We start from the raw sequence: 20,417 nt of genomic DNA on the forward strand, positions 1-20,417 counted from the left end.
GTGGTGAATATTGGTTGTCAACTTGGCAAGCTCTAGACTCACCTAAGAGACAAGCCTTGGTCATGCCTGTGGGCGATGAGCTAAATTGAGTTCACTGTAGGTGGCGCCATTCCATGGACTGGGATTCTGAGACAAAAAGAGGTGAGCTATTGAACCCACCTGATTCTCGACTCCTGATTCTGGATGCAAGGGGACCAGCTGCCTCCAGCTTCTGTCACCTTGTCTTCCAAAGCACATGGGCTGGCTGTAGCCCTGGAACTGTGAGCCAGAACAGACCCTTCCTCCCTTAAGGTATTGTCTGTCAGATGTTTGGTCACAGTGACCAGAAACAGTCAATGAGGTCAAGACTTGTGTTTTTCTCCTACAGTGTCTGTCTGGCCTCTGTACACACTTGGTTTTGCAGTTTTGTAAAGGAGCTTTAATTATGGGGTGGAAACAAAAACAATTTATGAGTTTAGAGAGAAGGTACCACAAAATACAGATCATGATTCCAAGACACACACACACACACACACACACCCCAACAATGGTCCATAATTAATCCTTGGGCCACATCTGCAGATGCTGTCTGACAAGTCCAGTGAGGCCGTGGGTCTCCTGCTGGCTCTGGCCGGACTGCAAATGGAGTGGTAGTTCTCAGAAGTGTGGGGTGGGGTGCAGTCGAGGGGGAGGGACCGGGATGGCATGCTCCCTCCTGGACATCGCACACACCGGCAGCCTGGGGTAGGATGTAGTATAAATGCTTTCCCTCGGGCTGGTCTTGGACACAAGCCACTTCTGTTTCAGCTGCTCCAACAGTCCATAGTTCGTGGGGGGCGCTGCAAGAGAAAGCAGGTCTGGGTGAGGGTGACACAGGCCTTCCAGGACTCTTATACACACTGGTTATGAGAACGCGCATGGCACTCACATCACCCATCGGCAGGACAGCCATCTGGTTCTGGAATGGCCCAGAGTTGCCTATCATACCACTGATGTGCTAATGGAGACAGCACCTCTAGGAGCTGCTGGGGCGAGACGCAAGGGCCAGCAGACAGGAGACACAATTGCCCCATACTCCCGCCATGTTTTCCAGGCCGTTATATACAGAACCAAGGCTGACAGGGTGGGCAGGGGCCGGAGACACATGAAAAGTCCTCACAATCCTCAAAGCAGGGCAGCGGTGGGCCACGCCTTTAATCCCAGTGCTTGGGAGGCAGAGGCAAGTGATCTCTGTGAGTTTGAGGCCAGCCTGGTCTAGAGAGCGAGTTCCAGGACAGGCAGGGCAAGACAAAGAAACCCTGTCTCAAAACACAAATAAATAAAAGAAGTTCTCAAATACTCTGCCCCTTACCTGGTTTTTGTTTTTGTTTGTTGTTTTTTTTATAGTACACACCCCTATCTAAATCTTTACTCAGTCTTATTTATTAATAAGTCTGTCTCCTTCTTGGATTATCAATTCCCTGAGGACAGGCGCATTCTGTGCTTGTCAGCCACTATGTCCCCCAGGAACCCCAAGGAAGATTCACTCACTGTGCCTAGAGGGAATGCCTGGCATGGGAGTAGAGAGTGTGTTGCTTTCAGCCACCTCTGGTCCTCGTTAGAGGTGAGGCCTTCATTACAGGATTATCCCTGATGTCAAGGGGAGAAGGCAGGTGCAGTCCTGAGCAATAAGCAGGGTTCATTTTCCTGTGACCTCACCCCACTGCTCCTGTAGGTCTTTGTAATTCGAGCACACCTCAGCCCTGTGCCTTTGTGGTCCCCCTTATAGACCAACACAGGGAAAATCTCCAATTATAAAAGTACCAAGAAGGGGAAAGTCAGACTTCTCTGGCAGCCACAGCAATTTCTGTCCGTTCCAGGTACGCAGGGCGGGCACCCCGGGGTTATAATTGTGTCGATTGTAGTGGTCATCGTAGGTGCTGATCAGGTACCGATGAGAGGGCTCCTGGTGGTGGGTGATCAGGTGCTTGTATGGGAGACCCTGGAAGGACAAACAGTGGTCACATTACCCATCGGAGCAAGGTGTCCCTTCCAGCCCAGGATGCTGGCAGTAATCACCTCTCACGGAGCTGAGACGCCAGTGAAGAGGAAGCCCCCACTGGTCACCAGAGACACCCCCCCCCAAGGGCCACAGAGCTGTCTGACCCACTGGGACACATTGCTCTTTCAGTTATATACTCCAGCTAGCCGCTTTCAGGTCTCTGGCCAAGTCCATTCGTCCCCAGGGTGAGCTACCATGGTAAATTAAAATTAAAGTCAAGATGTTCAACTGAATGGAAGCTGCCAGCGCCGCTCAGGATGCAGCTTTGGGATCTGACATTGCACTCTTTGGTTCGGTCTTGCCTTGCTCCCGGCAACTGCCCGTTTCCAAGGCAAGGGACATTTGGGCTTCATATTTCCTTCAGTTAGGGTGGGGAGAGCTAGAGAAGTCTCTGTAAATCACCTTCCCCCAGGAAGGATTTATGGTCCCCTCGGCTGCAAAGCAAGGAGCTGTTTCTTTGATGAGGAGTTATTTACCAGGAAGGAGAAAGCTGTGTTTTTCTGTCTGGGATGCCTGTCTGAAATCGGGGTTTTCCTAAGGAAGAAGGGAATTTTAGGGAGCCGGACTAATTGAAAGGAGGTTGATTCATCATGGACCGTAGACACCCTACACCCCAGGCTTCTAAGAGTCGCTCCATAAATAAGTCAGAGCACAATGCCAGAGAGACTCGAAGGGTTTGGGCTGGAATGCAATGCACAGTTCCCAAGATCGGCACCACCAGGGGCCAGGAGTCCCTTTCTAAACCAGCTAGTGAGCTGGTGCTTTTCCCTGGGCGGCAGACCTGCAGGAGAGGGCCCAACAGGGGTTTTATTGGCATTTCTTTGGGTTCTGCATATCTCAAAATCATGAGGGGGAATGCAATACCACATATGGCCACACGAGGGAGCAGAGCCCCAGCCAGGGACAGCTGTTACTTGAGACAGGGATGGGGTTTGGTGAATGAAGCCTTAGGAACAGAAAGAATCTTGAGGAAGAGATTTCTGTTTGTTTCGGTGTGTGTGGTGGTGGTGGTGGTGGAGTGTCAGGGAAACTTTTTTTTTTTTTTTTTTTTTTTTGAGACAGGGTTTCTCTGTGTAGTTTTGGGTCCTGTCCTGGATCTCGCTCTGTAGACCAGGCTAGCCTCGAACTCACAGAGATCCGCCTGGCTCTGCCTCCAGAGCGCTGGGATTAAAGGCATGTGCCACCACCGCCTGGCTTGTCAGGGAAACTTTTAAGGGCAGATTTATTCTATTTTTATTTATATGTATATGTGTGTTGAGGGTTGGGAGGAGGATGCCCATGCTGGCCAGGAGAGGAAGTCAATACTTCTCACCCGCAGCTGGAGTGACAGAGGGCCGTGTGTCGACAGACATGGGTGCTAGGAATTAAACTCAAGTCCTCTGTAAGAGCAGCAAGGGCTCTTCACCACTGAGCCATCTCTCGGCCCCTGGAACTAATTAGTTTTAACCATATTGAACCATGACTTGGGGTCAGGGTTTGCAATGAGACCAAAGGTCTCTTTAAAAGATTGCCTAGTGCTCTGTGCTTATCATAGCCAAAGGCCAAGAAGCTGTGGGGTAATGACCTCTTATGGAAGAGCAGGGATAACAGGATGTGGTTGGGGACTGGGAGCCCCAGGCTGTGGGTTTTTATTCTGACTTCCTTCAGTTAAAACACCTTTGTCTCTTCCGTGTGGAAAGCTGTGGTGAAGTTCAAGAATCCAAGAGCGTGCCCTGGAGATGCTGCACGGTCCAGGGACAGACACCAACGCAGCTAGGAATGGCAGTGTGGACTAGAGATGCGTGCATGGTCTGGGGATGTCAGTGTCCTTGTGTCTCAGGGATGTCAACAGAGAGTCTGACACCACTTATTATGATGTGACTTTCCCCAAGGCAGAAGACAGTCATCTCTGGCAGTGTCAAGGCAAAACCCAGCTCTCATCTCAAAGGAAATAAAAGATAGTTTATTCTTCTTCGTTTTTTTTTTTAAGATTTATTTATTTATTTATTATGTATACAGTGCTCTGCCTGCACACATCCCTGCAGGCCAGAAGAGGGCGCCAGATCTCATTACAGATGGTTGTGAGCCACCATGTGGTTGCTGGAAATTGAACTCAGGAGCTTTGGAAGAGCAGCCAGTGCTCTTAGCTATCTCCAGCCCCAGGATAGTTTATTCTTTTTTTTTTTTTTTTTTTTTTTTTTTTTGGTTTTTTTCGAGACAGGCTTTCTCTGCGTAGCTTTGCGCCTTTCCTGGAGCTCACTTGGGATAGTTTATTCTTGAACCAAGTATGAGTGATCAGGGATTGGGAACACAAGTTCATGTCACCAAGAATAATAGTAGGTTGTATGTAGAAACAATTTCATGATTTTTTTAAAGAATCCATATTATTAATCTTTTCTTGCATTTATGTGAAAAAAAGCCGAACATTTGTTTGTGTATAGGCACGCACGCAAGTGTGTGTGTGTGTGTGTGTGTGTGTGTGTGTGTGTGTGTATAAGCGTCTATGGAGATCTGAGGACAATCTGCAGAAATTGGTTTTCTCCTTCCAGCAAAGGGAATTCCAGACACCAAATTCAGGTTGTCAGACTTGGTGGCATGAGCCTTTTGCTCACTGTACTATCTTGCAAGCTGACCCTTATGGAGGTTTTGTTTTGTCGTTGGGGTTTGTTTGTTTTTATTTTTTGAGACCAGGTCCCACTGTGTAGCCCCGGCTGGTCTGGAACTTCCTACGTAGACCATGCTGCCCTAAAATTCACAGAGCTCCACCTGCCTCTTGTGTCCTGAGTGCTGAGATTAAAGGTATATACTACCACACCTAGAATCTTGTGAAGTTTTCTTATAGGTACAAAATAAAGTCATAAAGCATTTTCCAAATGCATTAGTAGGAGCGTCAAGTAGGTGTGTTATAGCAAAGGGAAGAAGTCTCTGCCTAAGTCCCAGATGCTGTCTGATGACATTCTCAGCTTGGGTAGGTGGAAGTTAAGTTAATACATTTCGAAAATTTTTACCAGCTAGCAACAAGGATGTTAGGTCAAACACAAGGGCAATGAGTAGCTGCTAAGAGGACTAAAGATAGCCTCAAATAATTTGGCTCTTGATCTGCAACATTCCAACCCATTATAATTAGGAAGTTCTGACCAGTCAGCCAGGCTGGTAGAATCTTTAATGTAGGTGTGGCCTCCCCCCGACCCCCCAGGAACTTCAGTTTATACTGAAACAAGAATTTTAGTCTGTGACGGAATAAAATCCTTTGATTCAGGCCTCAAGGCTAGAGAGATGGCTCAGCCAGTAAAGCTGCTTGCTGCCAAGTTGAGGACTTGAGGGCGATCCATTTTCAACAAACTGTCCTCTGACCTCCACACATGCACAGATGGCTCCCACAGGAAATGGACAAATTAGTGTTTTATGAAAACTTAAAAGAAGCCCGGTGGTGATGGTATCAGTGGTGGCAGTGCACACACCTTTAATCCCAGCACCCGGGAGGCAGAGGCAGGCAGACCTCTGAGTTAAGGCCAGCCTGGTCTACAGAATGAGTTCCAGGACAAGAAACCATGTCTTGAAAAGCAAACAAACAAAACCAAATCATAACAAAACAAAAAACAACAACAAAAAACCCCCCAAAGTTTAAAAGAAAGGGTTGGGGATTTAGCTCAGCGGTAGAGCGCTTGCCTAGCAAGTGCAAGGCCCTGGGTCAGGTCCTCAGCTCTGAAAATAAATAAATAAATAAATAAATAAATTAATTAATTTAAAAATAAAAGAGACACATTAGTTGTCTCTGATTTCTAGAAAAGCCATCTGCTTGTTCCCTTTCCATCAAGCCACACAAAGGATTCGTTTCCTGCCTTTGGATTACGAGCAGCTGGTCTCTTGGGGGCCCTTCCCACACTAAAATGCTCTGATTCTCACAAATCACACCTCACTCCTTCCTGAAACTGGCCTGACTTTAAAGAGATGTTGGGGTACATAGGATGAGATGATGACAGGCTGGCAAAACAAAACACTCAGGATGCTCACTTGGGATTCTCAGAGTGTGGTGGCACAGAGCACAGCTGTGCCCTATGGATGATGGTGACAAGCTTGCTATCCCCACTGCAAGCCTGGAGGGAGCCATCCAGAGGAACTTGTGTAGGAGGTGTGCTACCCTGCTGTACCTGGAGGTGCTAGGATCCCAGAGCCTCTGGCACAATCCCACCGGATAATAAATGTCACTTACCTCCACTCTCCTTTTCCCATACCACCTGGATATATGGTCTGGTCTGTGGCCTGGGAAGGGGACATATTCCTTCCTGTGAATGCACTGCGGGGTGCGGTCAGTGGCTTTGGTGAACTGGAAACGAACACATATGAGTGAGAATGTCTGAGTGGCTGCCTCTCTTCCCCCTGCTGTGTTCCCCAGCCACCACACCAGAACAGACTGAGTAAGAGCCCAGGACACCCAATAACACAGGAAGGACATGAGCTAAGGGGCTCAGAGCCTGCTCCAGACTCCCTTGGTGACTTTCTTCTGTCCTTTCTTTTTTTTTTTTTTTTCAAAATTTATTTTGATTTTAAGCGCATTAGTGTTTTGCCCGTATTATGAGGATGTCGGGTCCCCTGGAACTGGAGCTATGGACGGTTGTGAGCTGCCATGTGGAAGCTGGGAATTGAGACCCATGCTCTCAACTACTAAGCCATCTCTCCAGCCCACTTTTGTCCTCTCTTGCTCTCAGAATTCCTCTAAGCCAGAGGTTCTCAACCTTCCTAATGAATGCTTTGACCTTTAACACAGTTCCTCATGCTGTGGTGACCCCCGAGCATAAAATTATTTTCATTGCTACTTCATAACTATTATTTTCTACTGTTATGAATCATAATGTAAACATCTGATATGCAGGGTGTCTGATATGTGACCCCTCTGAAAGGGTCATTTGACACCCAGGTTGAGAATCAATGCTCTAGACTGTAAGTCTTTTGCTTCTCCTTTCTCTTTTGAGTTCCCCATTCACCATCTTCTTTTCTTATTTTTTTCTTTTTCTTTTTCCCTTTGGTTTTTCAAGACATGGTTTCTCTGTGCAGCCCTGGCTGTCCTGGAACTCATTCTGTAGACCAGGCTGGCCTCGAACACACAGAGATCTACCTGCCTCTGCCTTCCAAGTGGTGGGATTAAAGGGGTGCACCACCATCCTTATTTTTCGTGTTGTGTTTTTTGATTGCTTTCTTGATACGGTAAACTAGTAAGTATATACTAGTTTGACTGTTTTGTTTGTGTGCTTGTTTTCTGCCTAGACACAGTTTCAAAATATAGCCAAGTCTGGCCTTGAAGTCATGGTCTTCCCTCTTCACTCTATCCCCGTGTGCCAGGGTTACAGGAATGCAGAGGTCCAGGAATTTTAGTCCATTTTATTTTATTTTGTATTTTGAGATAGGGTTTTTCTATGTAGTCCTGGTTGTCCATAGGAGCTTGCTATGTCAACCAGGCTGGGATCAAACCCACAGAGATCTCCTGCCTCTGCCTCCTGAGTGCTGGGATTAAAGTTGTGCATCACCTCCGCCCAGCTCCGTTTTAGTCATTTTTAAGTGTACAGTGTAATGACATTAAGCACATTCCCATTGTTGCTCAGCCACCCCCAGTATCTAGAAGGTCTACATCTCAAACACCAGGCTCCCCTGGCCATGCTGCTTTCAGTTTCTATGAATGGACATACCCGAGGCACCCGGAAGAAGTGGTCCCACAATGTTTGTCCTATTACAGCTGACTCCTTTCACTCATGTCTTCAACATTCATTCATGTGGGAGGATGTCCAGAATTTCCTTCCTTATAGAGGCTGTGTGACCTAGCATATCTTGTTTTTTTATCCATCGACGGGTGAGTATTGTCACCTGCATTGTGCCTCCTCTTGGACTAAATGTGAATAACATTGCTTAGAAATATCTTTCTGAACCTGAGTTTTCATTCTTTTCAGGTTACATTCAGAAGAACTGGTGGGTCATATGGTTGTGTTGTGTCCAATTCTTTCTATTCTTCCCCCTTTTGCTTTTAGGAAATTAATTTTTTAAAAATTTTATTCTCATTATTTCAATTTTTTTTATATACATATGGGTGTTTTGCCTGCCTGTATGTGTGTGTGCAGTGCCCCTCAGAGTCCAGAAGAGGGCACCAGATTCCCCTGGAACTGGAATTTCAGGTGGTTGTGACCTGACATGTGTGTTCTGGGAACTGAACCTGTGTTTTCTGGAAGGGCAACCAGTGGTCTCAACCACTGAGCCATCTTTCCAGCCCCTTTGTTGTAGAATATTCCTTTACACTGTGTGAAGATGTGTCACCATGATTGGTGTAATAAAAAGTTAAACACCCTATAGCGAGGCCGGAGGTATAGGTGAGATTTCTGGACAGAGAGAGCTCTGGGAAGAAGAAAAGCAAAGTGGCCAGGCAGACACAGAGGAAGCAAGACATACAGGAGGAGGGGTAAAAGTAAGTCACATGGCAACATGTAGATGAATAAAAATAGGTTAATTTAAGTTATAAGGGCTACTGGGACAAGCTTAAGCTAAAGGCTGAGCTTTTATAATTAATAATAATGTGTGTGTGTGTGTGTGTGTGTGTGTGTGTGTGTGTGTGTGTGTGTATGTGTGTGTGTGTGTGTGTGAGAGAGAGAGAGGAGAGAGAGAGAGAGAGAGAGAGAGAGAGAGAGAGAGAGAGAGAGAGAGAGAGAGAGCTGGCCGCCCAAAGAAAAATGCCTGAGAAAGCTAGGGAAAGTTCTGGACAAGGAGCCTGATGTAGATTTCTAGTCCTGCAGTCTCTCAGGCGGACTGATGCTTGGCAGCATAAAAAGGCTCCCTTACAGGCTGCTGCCTGCAGACTGGAGTCAGCCACCAGCACCATGCACCAGTGCCATGTGTTAACCTGAGCTGTGTGGCAGCTGACATGGCAGTTTAAGATTTGTCTCATGCTGTGAGAGAACACTGCTCAGTAAAGACAGATCCAAATGGAAAAAAATCTCTAAACAAGTTACAGTGTGTTTAAAAATATGTGCATAGGCTTAAGAAAGAAAAGAAAATAGGTATAGACAGACATAGAAAAAATAGTTTATAAATAATAAGATAAAGGCTTTATAAAGAGAATAAAATAATATGAAAAAGATAAGCCATGTAAAGATGGAAAATACACAGAGAGTCTGGATCCTGTATGGTGTCTTATTGATTTTGAATTTTTTGAATGCTAATGAACAATTTGGTTTAATAAAAAGCTAAACAGTCTGTTTTAAAAACAATTTTTAATTTTTATTCATTATAATTGTGTGTATGTCTGAGTGTGCATATGTACAGGTGCCTGAAGAGACCAGAGGTATCAAATCTCTCTGGAGCTGGAAATACAGATGCGGGGGTGGGGGGTGTTGAGCTGCCTGATGTGGGTGCTGGGAACTGAACTGGGATCCTCTGGAAAAGCAATTCATGTTCTTAACTGAGGGACATTTCTCTAGCCCTTTAACAACCATTTCAACATGTGTTTATTTGATGGGGGGTTGGGGTGTACATGTGTCAGATGAAAATGTGGTGGTGAGAGGACAACTTGGGAATCAGTTCTCTCCTCTGCCATGTGGAATCTGGGGATCAAACTCAGGTCATAACTCTTCACAGCAATCACCTTCACCCACGGAGCCATCTTGTCAGCCACCTGCTCTTTCCTTTTTAAAAATTTATTATTTTTGTTTAATTAAAAATTATGTCATTTATCCCCTCTTCTCTTCCCTCCCTCCAATCCCTCCCATGTACCCCACATTACATCCTCTGGAAACCACGACCTCTTTTTTAAAAATTGTTAGTTATCACACACACACACACACACACACACACACACACACACACACACACACACACACACACACACACGCAAGCACACACCCCTAAATATATAAGTACAGCCTGCCCAGCATGTTTAGTGCTACTTGCTTGTATATGGTATCCAAGGTGATCACTGACATTAGGTATCCATTTAGGGAGCTGGTCTTTGAGGAGGACTGCTTGTTCAGGTCTCAGCATTATTTGTTGCCTGTGGTTCTTTGTTGGTGGGTGGAGTCTGTTCTGTTCTCTTTTTCTTTCCCTCCCTTCTTTCCTCCCTTCCTTTCTTCCTTCCATTTCCTCCCTTTCTTTTTTCTTCTGAGATAAAGTCTCACTATATAACCCAGGCAGGCCCCAAATTCAGAATCCCCCTGCCTCGGCTTCCCACATACTGGATTAAACGTTAGGAAGATTGGATGGGGCTCTCACCACTGAGATGCATCCCTAGCTGTTGTTATTTTGTTTTTATACAGTAACTCAGGTTGGTCTTGAACTGGTGATCCTCTTGTCTCAGACTCTGAGTGCTGGGATTGTAGGCATGTGTCCCTACAACCTACTGTATCATTATTCTTAAGAGGTTATTAGTTTTATTTATTTTTTATCACATCTTTGTCTTGATAGGGTCATGCTGGTTTTATTCTTTCATTTTATTTCCTCCCCTTCAAATTTTGGAAAGTATTTGAGAAGGATTGGTGTTATTACTTCTTTGTAATTAAAAAAAAAAAAGTTATTTTATACACAAAACCCACGTGTTTTGCTGGTGTGTATGCTGGTGCACCGTGTGCATGTAGTGCCCAGAGAGGCCAGAGAGGGAGGCATTGGATTCTCTGGATCTGGAGTTAGAAGACTCATGTGAGCACCCATGTTGGTGCTGGAAATTAAACCTGAGTCCTCTCGAAGAGCAGCCAGTGCTCTTACCTGCTGTGCCATCTCGCCTGCCCCAGGTGTTAATTTTTTATTTCCTCCTTTTTTTAATGTTTGATAAAGTTTCCCAGTGAGTTCATCTGTCTTGTTTTTTTTCTTCTAGTATTTTTTTCAACAAATCCAATTTTCTGATAATTGTGTATCGATCTGGCATTTCTGTTTATTTAGAATTCAGCCTGATAGAGTGTATGTTTCTGGGAATTTGTTTATTTCATACAGATTATGCAGTTTTCTGGAGGCTGGAGAGACGGCTCAGTGTCTAAAAGCATTTGCTGCATTGGCAGAAGAAAGGAGCCCCCAGCACCCAATCTCCTGTGGCTCCAGTTCCAAGGCAACCTATTCCCTCTTCTGGTCTCCACAGCACTGCATGCATGTAGCATATGATTACATATGCAGAAATAAAAACCAAACAAGTCTTAGAAAATAATGTTTAGTGTACAATTGTTTGTACAATTCTCTTAATCTTTTATTCTGTGGAAATTGATAATGATTCCCTACTTATATTTCATTATTTGAAGTTTTTTCCTTTGCATATATAACAGATTGTGAGTTTTGTCCAACTTTTTTCAAATATTTATTAGTACTTGTGAGTGTGCACAGTGTGTGTGGGGTGTATGGTATTTATAGTGTGGTGTGTGTATGTGTGTGAAATGTATGATGTGTGTGTGGGGTATATGATGTATGTAATATATATGGAGTATTTACATAGTATGTGTGTGTATGCAGTGTATATGGTATGTATAGTGTGTGGAATGCGTGGAGTTTTTATGGTTTGTGTAGTGTGTATGGTTTTTGTAGGCTGTGTGTGTGTTTTGTATAGTGTATGGTGTAAATGGTGTGTGTGTATGTGTGTTGCATATGGTGTGCATAGTGTATGTGTTGTATATGGTGTGTGTGCTGCATATGGTGTGTATGTGTGTTGCATATGGTGTGTGTGTGTGGTGTATATGGTGTTTGTGTGTTTTATATGGTGTGTGTGTGTTGTATATGGTGTATGTGTGTTGTATATGGTGTGTGGGTTGTATATGGTGTGTGTGTGTGGTATATGGTGTGTGTGTGTTGTATATGGTGTGTGTGTGTTGTACATGGTGTGTGTGTGTTGTATATGGTGTGTGTGTGTTGTATATGGTGTGTGTGTATGTGTTGTATATGGTGTGTGTGTGTGGTATATGGTGTGTGTGTGTTGTATATGGTGTGTGTGTGTTGTACATGGTGTGTATGTGTTGTATATGGTGTGTGGGTGTGGGTGTGGTGTGTGACATGTGTTGTCCCATGTTTGCATACTGTGCATGTGATGGCCAGAGGACATTTGGTGTCGTTCTTTGCCTTCCCTGTTTGAAGAGGGTCTCTCGTTGCTGGCCACTGAACTGCACAGCCTGGTCTGGCCTGCAAGCTTCAGAGGATGCTTGTCTCTTTCTCTCCTTTTGCTGCAGGTGCTGGGATCGCACATTTGCCAGCACAGCCAGCTTCGACATGGATTCCTGGGATCTGAACTCAGGTCTTTAGTCTTACGTGATGTGCTAGTTAGATTTTTGTCAGCTGGGCACTGAGCTAGAATCATCTGGGAAGAGGAAATTTAATTGAGGAAATGCTTCCATTAGATTGGCCTGTAGACCAGTCTACGGGAACGTTTTCTTGATTAATTATGGTTGTGGGAGGAGGTGTTACTGCGGGCAATGCCAGCCTTGGGAAGGTGGTCCTGGGTTATGAAAGAAAGCAGGCTGAGCAATCCACGGGGAGCAAGCCAGTGAGCAGCGCTCCTCCCTGTGTTCCTGCTTGGGTTCCTGCCCTGCCTTGTCTGTGGTTGGGGCACGCCAGTCAAATAAACCCTTTCTCCCTAAGCTGTTTTTGGTCATGATGTTTGTCACAACAACAGGAAGCAAGCTATGACACAAGGCAAGCAAACATTTTCCCTTGTTGAGCTCTCTCTCCAACCCCTTGTCAATATTTACAATTAGCCAAGTCTTGTTTTCATGGTTTTCCTGCCCCATCCTTTAAGAAATAAAAAGGGCCACAATATATAGCTCAGGCTGGTCTCAGACTCACTATATTACACTCCACGCTTGCCCCCAATTTTTCCCTATCTCCCTGCTTCAGCCTCCTGAATGCTAGGATTATATAGCAAGTGCTACTACCTCCTGCTATCTAATCTCTCTCTCTCTCTCTCTCTCTCTCTCTCTCTCTCTCTCTCTCTCTCTCTCTCTCTCTCTCTCTCTCCTCCCCCAGCGCCCCCCCCATGCATGTGTGCGTGTGTGAATGTGTGTGCAAGTGGCTGCAGAGCCCAGAGGTGCTGAGTGCCCTGGAGCTGGAGTTACCAGTGGTTGCGAGCTGTTGGAGGTGGGTCCTGGCAACTGAACTTGGGTCCTCTGCAGTATCTGCTCTTAACTGATGAGCCATGGTTTCAGCCTTGCTGCTGATTTCTTATTTAATTTTACATAGGGTCTTCAAGAAAAGGCTCTTGCCAGGTGGTGGTGACACACGCCTTTAATTCCAGCACTCGGGAGACAGAGGCAGGCAGATCTCTGTGAGTTTAAGGCTAACCTGGGCTACAGAGTAAGTTCCAAGACAGGCTCCAAAGCTACACAGAGAACCTCCACCACCACCACCACCCTACTGCCAAAAAAAAGAAAAGGCTCTTTTTCTGATTTCAAGCTTGTTTGTTTGTTTTAGTTGTTAAGAATTGTTTAGTGGTGTATGACATGGTCTGTCCTAGGAATTTTTCATGGGTATTTGAGAATGTATATCCTTGTTTTGTCAGGTGGAATGATACATTAATACATTAGGTCTAGACAGTCTCTGGTGTTGTCTAAGCCCTTTGTTTCCACATTGACCTTCCGTCTGATTGTTCTACCCAATATTAAATGTGTAGCATTGAGACACCCCACCCCCACCCCCCACCCCCCGGTTTTTTGAGACAGGGTTTCTCTGTACAGTCCTGGCTGTGGTGGAACTTGATGTGTAGACGAGGGTAGCCTTGAACTCGGAGATCTGCCTACCTCTGCATCCCAAGTGCTGGGATTAAATTCATGCACCACCACCACTCATCTTGATATACTTTTAAAAAGGGGATTGTATTTATTTTTATTTTATGTGTATGAGTGTTTTGCCTACATGTGTGTATGTGTACTGTGTATGTGTCTGGGACCTGTGAAGGCTAGAAGTGGGCATCAGATTACAGATGGTTGTGAGCCACTCTGTAGGTGCTGGGAACTGAACCCAGATCCTCTACAAAAGCAGCCAGTGCTCTTAACAGCAGAGCTGTCTGCCCAGCCCTTGTTTTAATCACTTAGTGAAGATGTATTCCAAGGCCTGGCACAGATTTAGACTAAACAAAAAGATATTGTAATTTCTTATCATATTCAAACACTTAATACAAAGTTTCTGAAACCTAGATATTCAAGCCCTGAACAACACACCATATAACTTCCTACAACAATGATATTCAACAAAGTGTAAACTGACTTTATTAGTGAACTGTCACACACTTAACAAGAATGTAATCAGCAGCAAGAGCCTCAGACTGAACAGACACAATCTGTTTTGTTTTCCATGTTTGTTTTCACTCTTCCTCTCAAAGCAGTGGGAAAACTGAACCCAATTCAAGTAGGGAATTTCTAACATTTAAAATTACAGGGCAGCCAGGATGGTTCAGCCAGCGAAGGTGCTTTCTATAACAAGTCTTTCTCTGTGGCTGCCAGCTCCCAAATAACCACACAGAGACTTCGTATTAATTATGAAAGCTCAGCTGATAGCTTAGGCTTGTTTCTAACTAGCTCTTGTAACTTAAATTAACCCATTTCTATTAATTTACTTGCTGCCACGTGGCTCATGGCTTGTGACCTCATCTTCTACCTGTCATACTTACTCCATGTCCGGCTGGTGACTCCCCCCATCTCCGTCCTTCTTCCCAGCATTCTCTCTGCCCCAAAACTCCTGCCTAGATATTGGCAGTTCAGCTTTTTATTAAAACCAATTCAAGTGACCCTTCTTCACAGTGTACAAAAAGATTATTCCACATTTCCCCCTTTTTGTCTAAAGAAAAAGGAATTGTTTTAACATAATAAAGCTAGAAACAATAGGGACAATTATCAGGTAAGAATTACATTTACAATATCTGGCCCATTTGTATTTGGCATATTTAGAGAAAATACTCCATTATCTATTCTATCTTGATGAGTGCAAAACTCTATACCTATCATAGCTAAGGAAAACTATAACTGTGACTATCTAGTCTTCAACTCCATCAAAGACCCCAGAAGGATATAATATTACCTTAGTAAACAGGAAGTACAGAGCAAGCAACTTCCAAAACTAAAAGAAACAACACACAATTGGCTACCTGGACAGTCACCCAAGGTTCCTGTGTAACATGGAGGCATCCATCTTCAGCCTAGAGGCCTAGAATATCTGACAGACTTTTCTGTGAATTTTAGAAGGATTGTCCTACCCTGTCTTGACTAAATTGGCAGTCTGCTTTTCCTTGTGTCCTGTTGGTCCAATTTGGACAGCATACTGTCAGCAGTCAAGACAACAGCAGTTTCTTGCCAAAATGGCTAGTTTTGCCACATTGAAAGCAAACTTCATAAAACGTTTCTTCAAGGCCCATTGGCTTTCCATGAACTCTGATGACCAGAGTTGGATAACTGGAGTCCACATGGTGGAAAAAGAGAACTGAGTTCCACAAGTTCTCCTCCCATAGTGTCTCAGGGCAAGGGCATTGACCCCAATGTAAATAAATGAATGAATGTAACTTTTGCTTGTTTGATTGATTGATTGAGACAGGGTTTCTCTGTGTAGCCCTGGCTGTTCTGGAACTCACTCTGTAGACTACACTGGCTTCAAACTCAGAGATCCACTGCCTCTGCCTTCAACGTGCTGGGATTAAAGACATGCACCACCATGCCCAGCTAAGATTTTAAATTATATTTTTGGAGCTCTAGAAATATAGAACAATGGCAGTGTGCTTGCCTAGCATTCACAAAGCCCTGTGTTCCATTTCCAGCATCAAAATAAAGCTATCTTTAAAATTTACCTTTTACACATTTCAAGCTCTACCTTCCCACCTGCCTCCCTATCAGCAATTGCATTGCTAAAGTAAACAATGATATAGGGATCTATCTGATGGGCATATACAATCTGTAAGCAAGTTTCCCAATTAGTCACAATATCAGTGTTCTGCCAATGTAAACAAAAAACCCCAAGAAGCCAAAACCTACAGTTTGTAAGAAGAAACATGCACAGTATAAGGATTGTTAAACTATAAACTTCTACCTGTCTCCAGCTACAAGTATTCTTCAGACTCTTACTACATATTATTTATTTAGCTGTGCAGATGGAGCTACAAAAGCTGAGATTTGCTGAAGCAAATGAAAGCAATATTTTAAAAGGTTTATTTCATGATTTAATTGGTTATTAAGTATATTTGTTAAGATGAAACAAAAGTGTGTTTTAAAAATTTATCACATTTTATTTATTTAAATGCATGTGGGACTAGGCAGAGGGAAGGCAACATGCCATGACACACATGTGGAGCTCACAGGACAACTTGTAGGAGTCAGTTCTCTCCTTCCACCCATGTGGGTTCCAGGGATCGAACTCAGGTCACTAGGATTGGTGACAGGCACCTTTACACACAGAGCCATCTTGCAAGGGCTGTTTTATTTTATTGCTGTCACAAATTCCACCATTTTGGGTTGTGTGCTTATTTGCATAAATCTACAGTTTTTATATATTTTTCTAAATTGTGTAGAAAGTAATAGGCATTTACAAATTTTAAGTTACACAATATTGGTTTTCATCTTTATGTATTTTCACTTAAGTGAGCTTACATTCCTTCACTTCAACTTGACTGATTACCTCAAAGATGGGTCTCCAGATCTCCAGAGCTCTGGGCAGATACATATCCTAGGCTTTTGCTTGTCTGGAAATGTCTTCATTACTTTCTCAATTTTGAAGGAAAGTTTGTGGGCTATAGAATTCTCAATTGACAGTTTTTACTTTTTGTTATGCTTTGAATATATCACCCCACTGCTTCTAGGTTTTTGCTGAAAAACTCCACTGATAGACTCTCTGATAAGTTACTGTCCTGTACTGGACAAGTCATTGTCTATGGTTTTTGTTTTCTTTATGTATCTTTCTATCTTTCTTTCTTCTCCTACTGGACAAGTCAATGTTTGTGGGTTTTGTTTTCATTTATTTACCTTTCTTTCTCTTTCTCCTTCTCCTTCTTCTTCTGTAGCTCTATTTAGTTCATGAGTATGAGTGTTTTGACTGCATGTATGTCTGTGTACCACATGCTAGCCTGGTGCCCTTGGAGGTCAGAAAAGGGCATGAGATCCCCTGGAACTGGAGTTGCAGGTGGTGCTGGGAACTGAACCTGGACCCTCTGTAAGAGTAGCAAGTGCTCTGAGCCACCTCTCCTACCCATTCGTCTCATGTTTTCAAGAGTCCCTGTTGTCTTTGATTTCTAATAGTTTGATTGCCATGGCTATCACCAGTGTGTCTCTCTACATTTATTCTCCTTGGAATTTCTTGAACTTCTTGGATTCACAAAGCTATGTACTTCTTCAAGCGATATTTTCGATATTTTCAGCCATTCTTTTTCCTTTCCTTTCCTTTCCTTTCCTTTCCCTTTCCCTTCCTCCCTCCCTTTCTTCCTTCCTTCCTTTCTTTTTCTTTCTTTCTTTTTGAAACAGGATCTTACTGTATAGATTAGGCTGGTCACACACTCAGAGATGCACAGACTTACACAGATCTGCCTGCCTCTACCTCCCAGTGCTGGAATTAAGGGTATATTAATACTCTTTGTTTTTTTTAGAAAGGTTGCTACCTTGTTTATTCTTTCGGCATGATTTCCTTTTCTTTTGTATGCCTGATGATTTTTTAATTGCTGAAAAAACAACGTTCCCACTCTTTGTTGACCAGATATATGCAAGGGGAAGACCTTTTTATTTTTAACTAGCTGGTCTTCAGCGCCAGCCAACAAGAAGGCTGAATCAATTCTCAAGCCTTTTCTTGGCATACATCCTGCCTGGGCTTTTCTGTAGTTTATTATGTTCACATACACACTTCCTATTAATTAACTTAATTTCCCTTTAAAATACTATCTCCCTTTTCTTTCTTTTCTTGATAGGGTCTCAATGCGTGGCCTATCTTGGCCTTGAACTTACAACCCTCCTGCCCAGCCTTTTCAAGTATTGAGATTATAGATATATGCCACCAAACCCTAGCTTTTTCTTTGGGTATTATAATGGATTCTTCTACTCATTCTCCTCTTTCCTCTCCTCCCCACCCCCAAAAAAGTCTTACTATGTAGCCTTGGCTGGCCTGGAGCTCCCTATGTAGCCCAGGCTGGCCTCAACTCATAGAAATCTGCCTACTGCCTCCTGAGTACTGAGATTAAGGCTATGCACCACCTTTGACCTTCTCTACCCATTATCTCCTGTTTGAGACATTTATAGTCCAGACTCCCTTGTAGCTTCTCCTACAGGCACTGTAACTGATTGTTTATAGATTGGAGTCCCTTGCAGCTTTCTCCTATGAGAACCCTAACTGATTGCTCATCTGGTAATTTTTTCCCCTTGGTGCTTCTCTTCCTTACATCAGTCAAGCACAGCTACAGTTAATGATGACTCATGCCATGTCTGGTGATGGCTAATGTTCTCCATGGAAACAATCTTTTCTAGTTATCCGAAGTGATGGAACACAGTCAAAAGAAAGATGCATGGTGAACAATGCCTTGGGGAACTATGAGAGAGGCTCCAGGAAAAAAAAAAGTCAGAGGACTTTTTACCTCAAGTGTATTTTGATCCCTGGAATGTTCTTGGACGTCATTTTATACCTCCTGAGGCAAACATTTACATTCAATTTATAAGACATGTTTATTCTTGTTAGATGTCAGAACATAGCTATAGAACCCAATCTGGTGAAGACTATGCTGAGTACTATCCTCAGTGTACCCTGAATCTGGATACGGCCTTCTGCCTTGATTTCATGCTTTCCCAAATACAATCTACAGTACATGCCAGACATTGTGTTTAAATTGGTCTGTCCTGAGAAAGGACTGCTCTGTTGATAATTAGTATGTGCTTACTGACATTTATTTACATGTTTTTCTGAACTCAAACAACCTTCCTTAGATCATTGCCTTCTTTGTTTCATTCATGTATAGAAGTACATGAGATTGAAGTAAAGTTGTCTGCAGCATTAGACTGTAGGCTGCCCTATTTTTAAGGTTCTCAAACCCCAGGTCTTATAGACAGGTCTGCTTAGGTCAACATAAAGTACCACCAACTATCCCCATTCTCCCTATACCAAAGCTGGTAGCTCTGTCTTAACCACGGTTCCTTTCTCATTTCCCAAGACTATCTGAGGATGTCTAGGTATCCCTGAAAAGAAAAAAAATGTATATACACATATACATATAGATACCATATCTACATATCCATGGACGTCACTGCAGGACATGCCATGACTGCCTCAGTAGGTGCTATGGTCAGGGAAAGGCCAGGCTGAGAAGAGTAGAAAGTCTTCAAATAAAAGTTCAAAAGATGTTGATCTCACAACACACACACACATACACACACACACACACACACACACACACACACACACACAAATAAAAATTATTGTTTTTAAAGATCTATGCATTATTTTAATTGTATGTGTATGAGTGTTTGCTTGCATGTATGTAGGTGAACCATGTTCATACAGCACAAGGAAGCCAGAAGAGAACATTGGATCCCTCCGAGTTGTATGTGAAGTGCTATCAGGGCAGGGGCTGGGAACCAAACTCCAGGCCTCTACAAGAACAGTAAGTGCTCCTAACTGCTCAGCCATGTCTCTAGCCCAGTTAAAAACTTTAAAGAAGTATGAAGGTGGTAGCACAGGCCTTTAATCCAAGCACTTGGGAGGCAGAAGCAAGCAGATCTCTGTGAGTTCGAGGTCAGCTTAGACTAAATAGTGAGTTCTAGGACAGCCAGGAGTATGTGGAAAGACTATCTCAAAAACCAAAAAAACAAACAAACAAACAAACAAACAAAAACAACAACAAAACAAGCAATAATAAATGCAATTTAAAAGTGCGAAGAAACTGGGGAATATTCTGATACCTTGAAACATTCCAGTTATAACTGAGTTAGAGGTACAACTATATTAATACCCCTGCTATGGTGTCTTTTCTCTAAGATATAAGGGAGGACCTTAATTTTTGTGTAAAAGCATCTTTCCTATGTAGAGCACAAAGACTGTACCTAGCACCATAATCTTAAGATTCGGCGGTGCGCTGTCTCACACTAGAGAATAGCCGTGACTTTACTCCTCTCTCTGAGCTATTTTCCCACTGGCTCTCCTGTCTTACCTTCCTCCTCTCTTCCACCCAGTTTCCAACGAGCACTCTCGTTGAATACTGCTTTTCAATCTGCCAGCTCGGGGTAGAAAACGTCTGAGGAACCTTTGCAGTCGTAAACATGGTAAGGATCTGTCAGGCGTCCGGTTGACTTGGCAGGTTCAGGGGACAGAGAGGTATTGGGGGGTTGTTCGAGTGTTCATCTCCTTATCTGCCAACACTCTGTCCAGCTCAGGAAATTTAAAACCAAGCCTGGAGAGCTCACTTCCCTCCAGGCAGAGTGATGTGACTTGGATTCTCTTTTGTTGACTGTCTCCATGGCGACAGACA

At 43.7% G+C, this 20,417-nt stretch overlaps 1 protein-coding gene across 1 annotated transcript; it reads right to left on the reverse strand.

Annotated features, from left to right (window-relative positions):
* Positions 1 to 395: 395 nt before the first annotated feature.
* Cfap107 (cilia and flagella associated protein 107) lies at positions 396 to 20,408 on the reverse strand. Its single transcript, XM_006989038.4, has 4 exons — positions 20,100 to 20,408; positions 6,213 to 6,326; positions 1,783 to 1,960; positions 396 to 818 (listed from the first exon to the last, which is right to left on the reverse strand). The coding sequence occupies exons 1-4, from the start codon at positions 20,208 to 20,210 to the stop codon at positions 637 to 639; spliced, it is 585 nt and encodes a 194-aa protein (XP_006989100.1). The 5' UTR covers positions 20,211 to 20,408; the 3' UTR covers positions 396 to 636.
* Positions 20,409 to 20,417: the final 9 nt, after the last annotated feature.

Source organism: Peromyscus maniculatus, chromosome 2 (assembly GCF_049852395.1).
Source record: "Peromyscus maniculatus bairdii isolate BWxNUB_F1_BW_parent chromosome 2, HU_Pman_BW_mat_3.1, whole genome shotgun sequence".
NCBI lineage: Eukaryota > Metazoa > Chordata > Mammalia > Rodentia > Cricetidae > Peromyscus > Peromyscus maniculatus.

Excerpts from the sequence above, each read along its gene's own strand:
- Cfap107 (XM_006989038.4), bottom strand. The coding sequence starts at position 20,210 with ATGTTTACGACTGCAAAGGTTCCTCAGACGTTTTCTACCCCGAGCTGG. Across the intron at positions 1,961-6,212 it reads ATGGGAAAAGGAGAGTGGAG|GGTCTCCCATACAAGCACCT; the intron begins GTAAGTGACATT and ends TTGTCCTTCCAG. Across the intron at positions 819-1,782 it reads GTCTGACTTTCCCCTTCTTG|CGCCCCCCACGAACTATGGA; the intron begins GTACTTTTATAA and ends TTTCTCTTGCAG.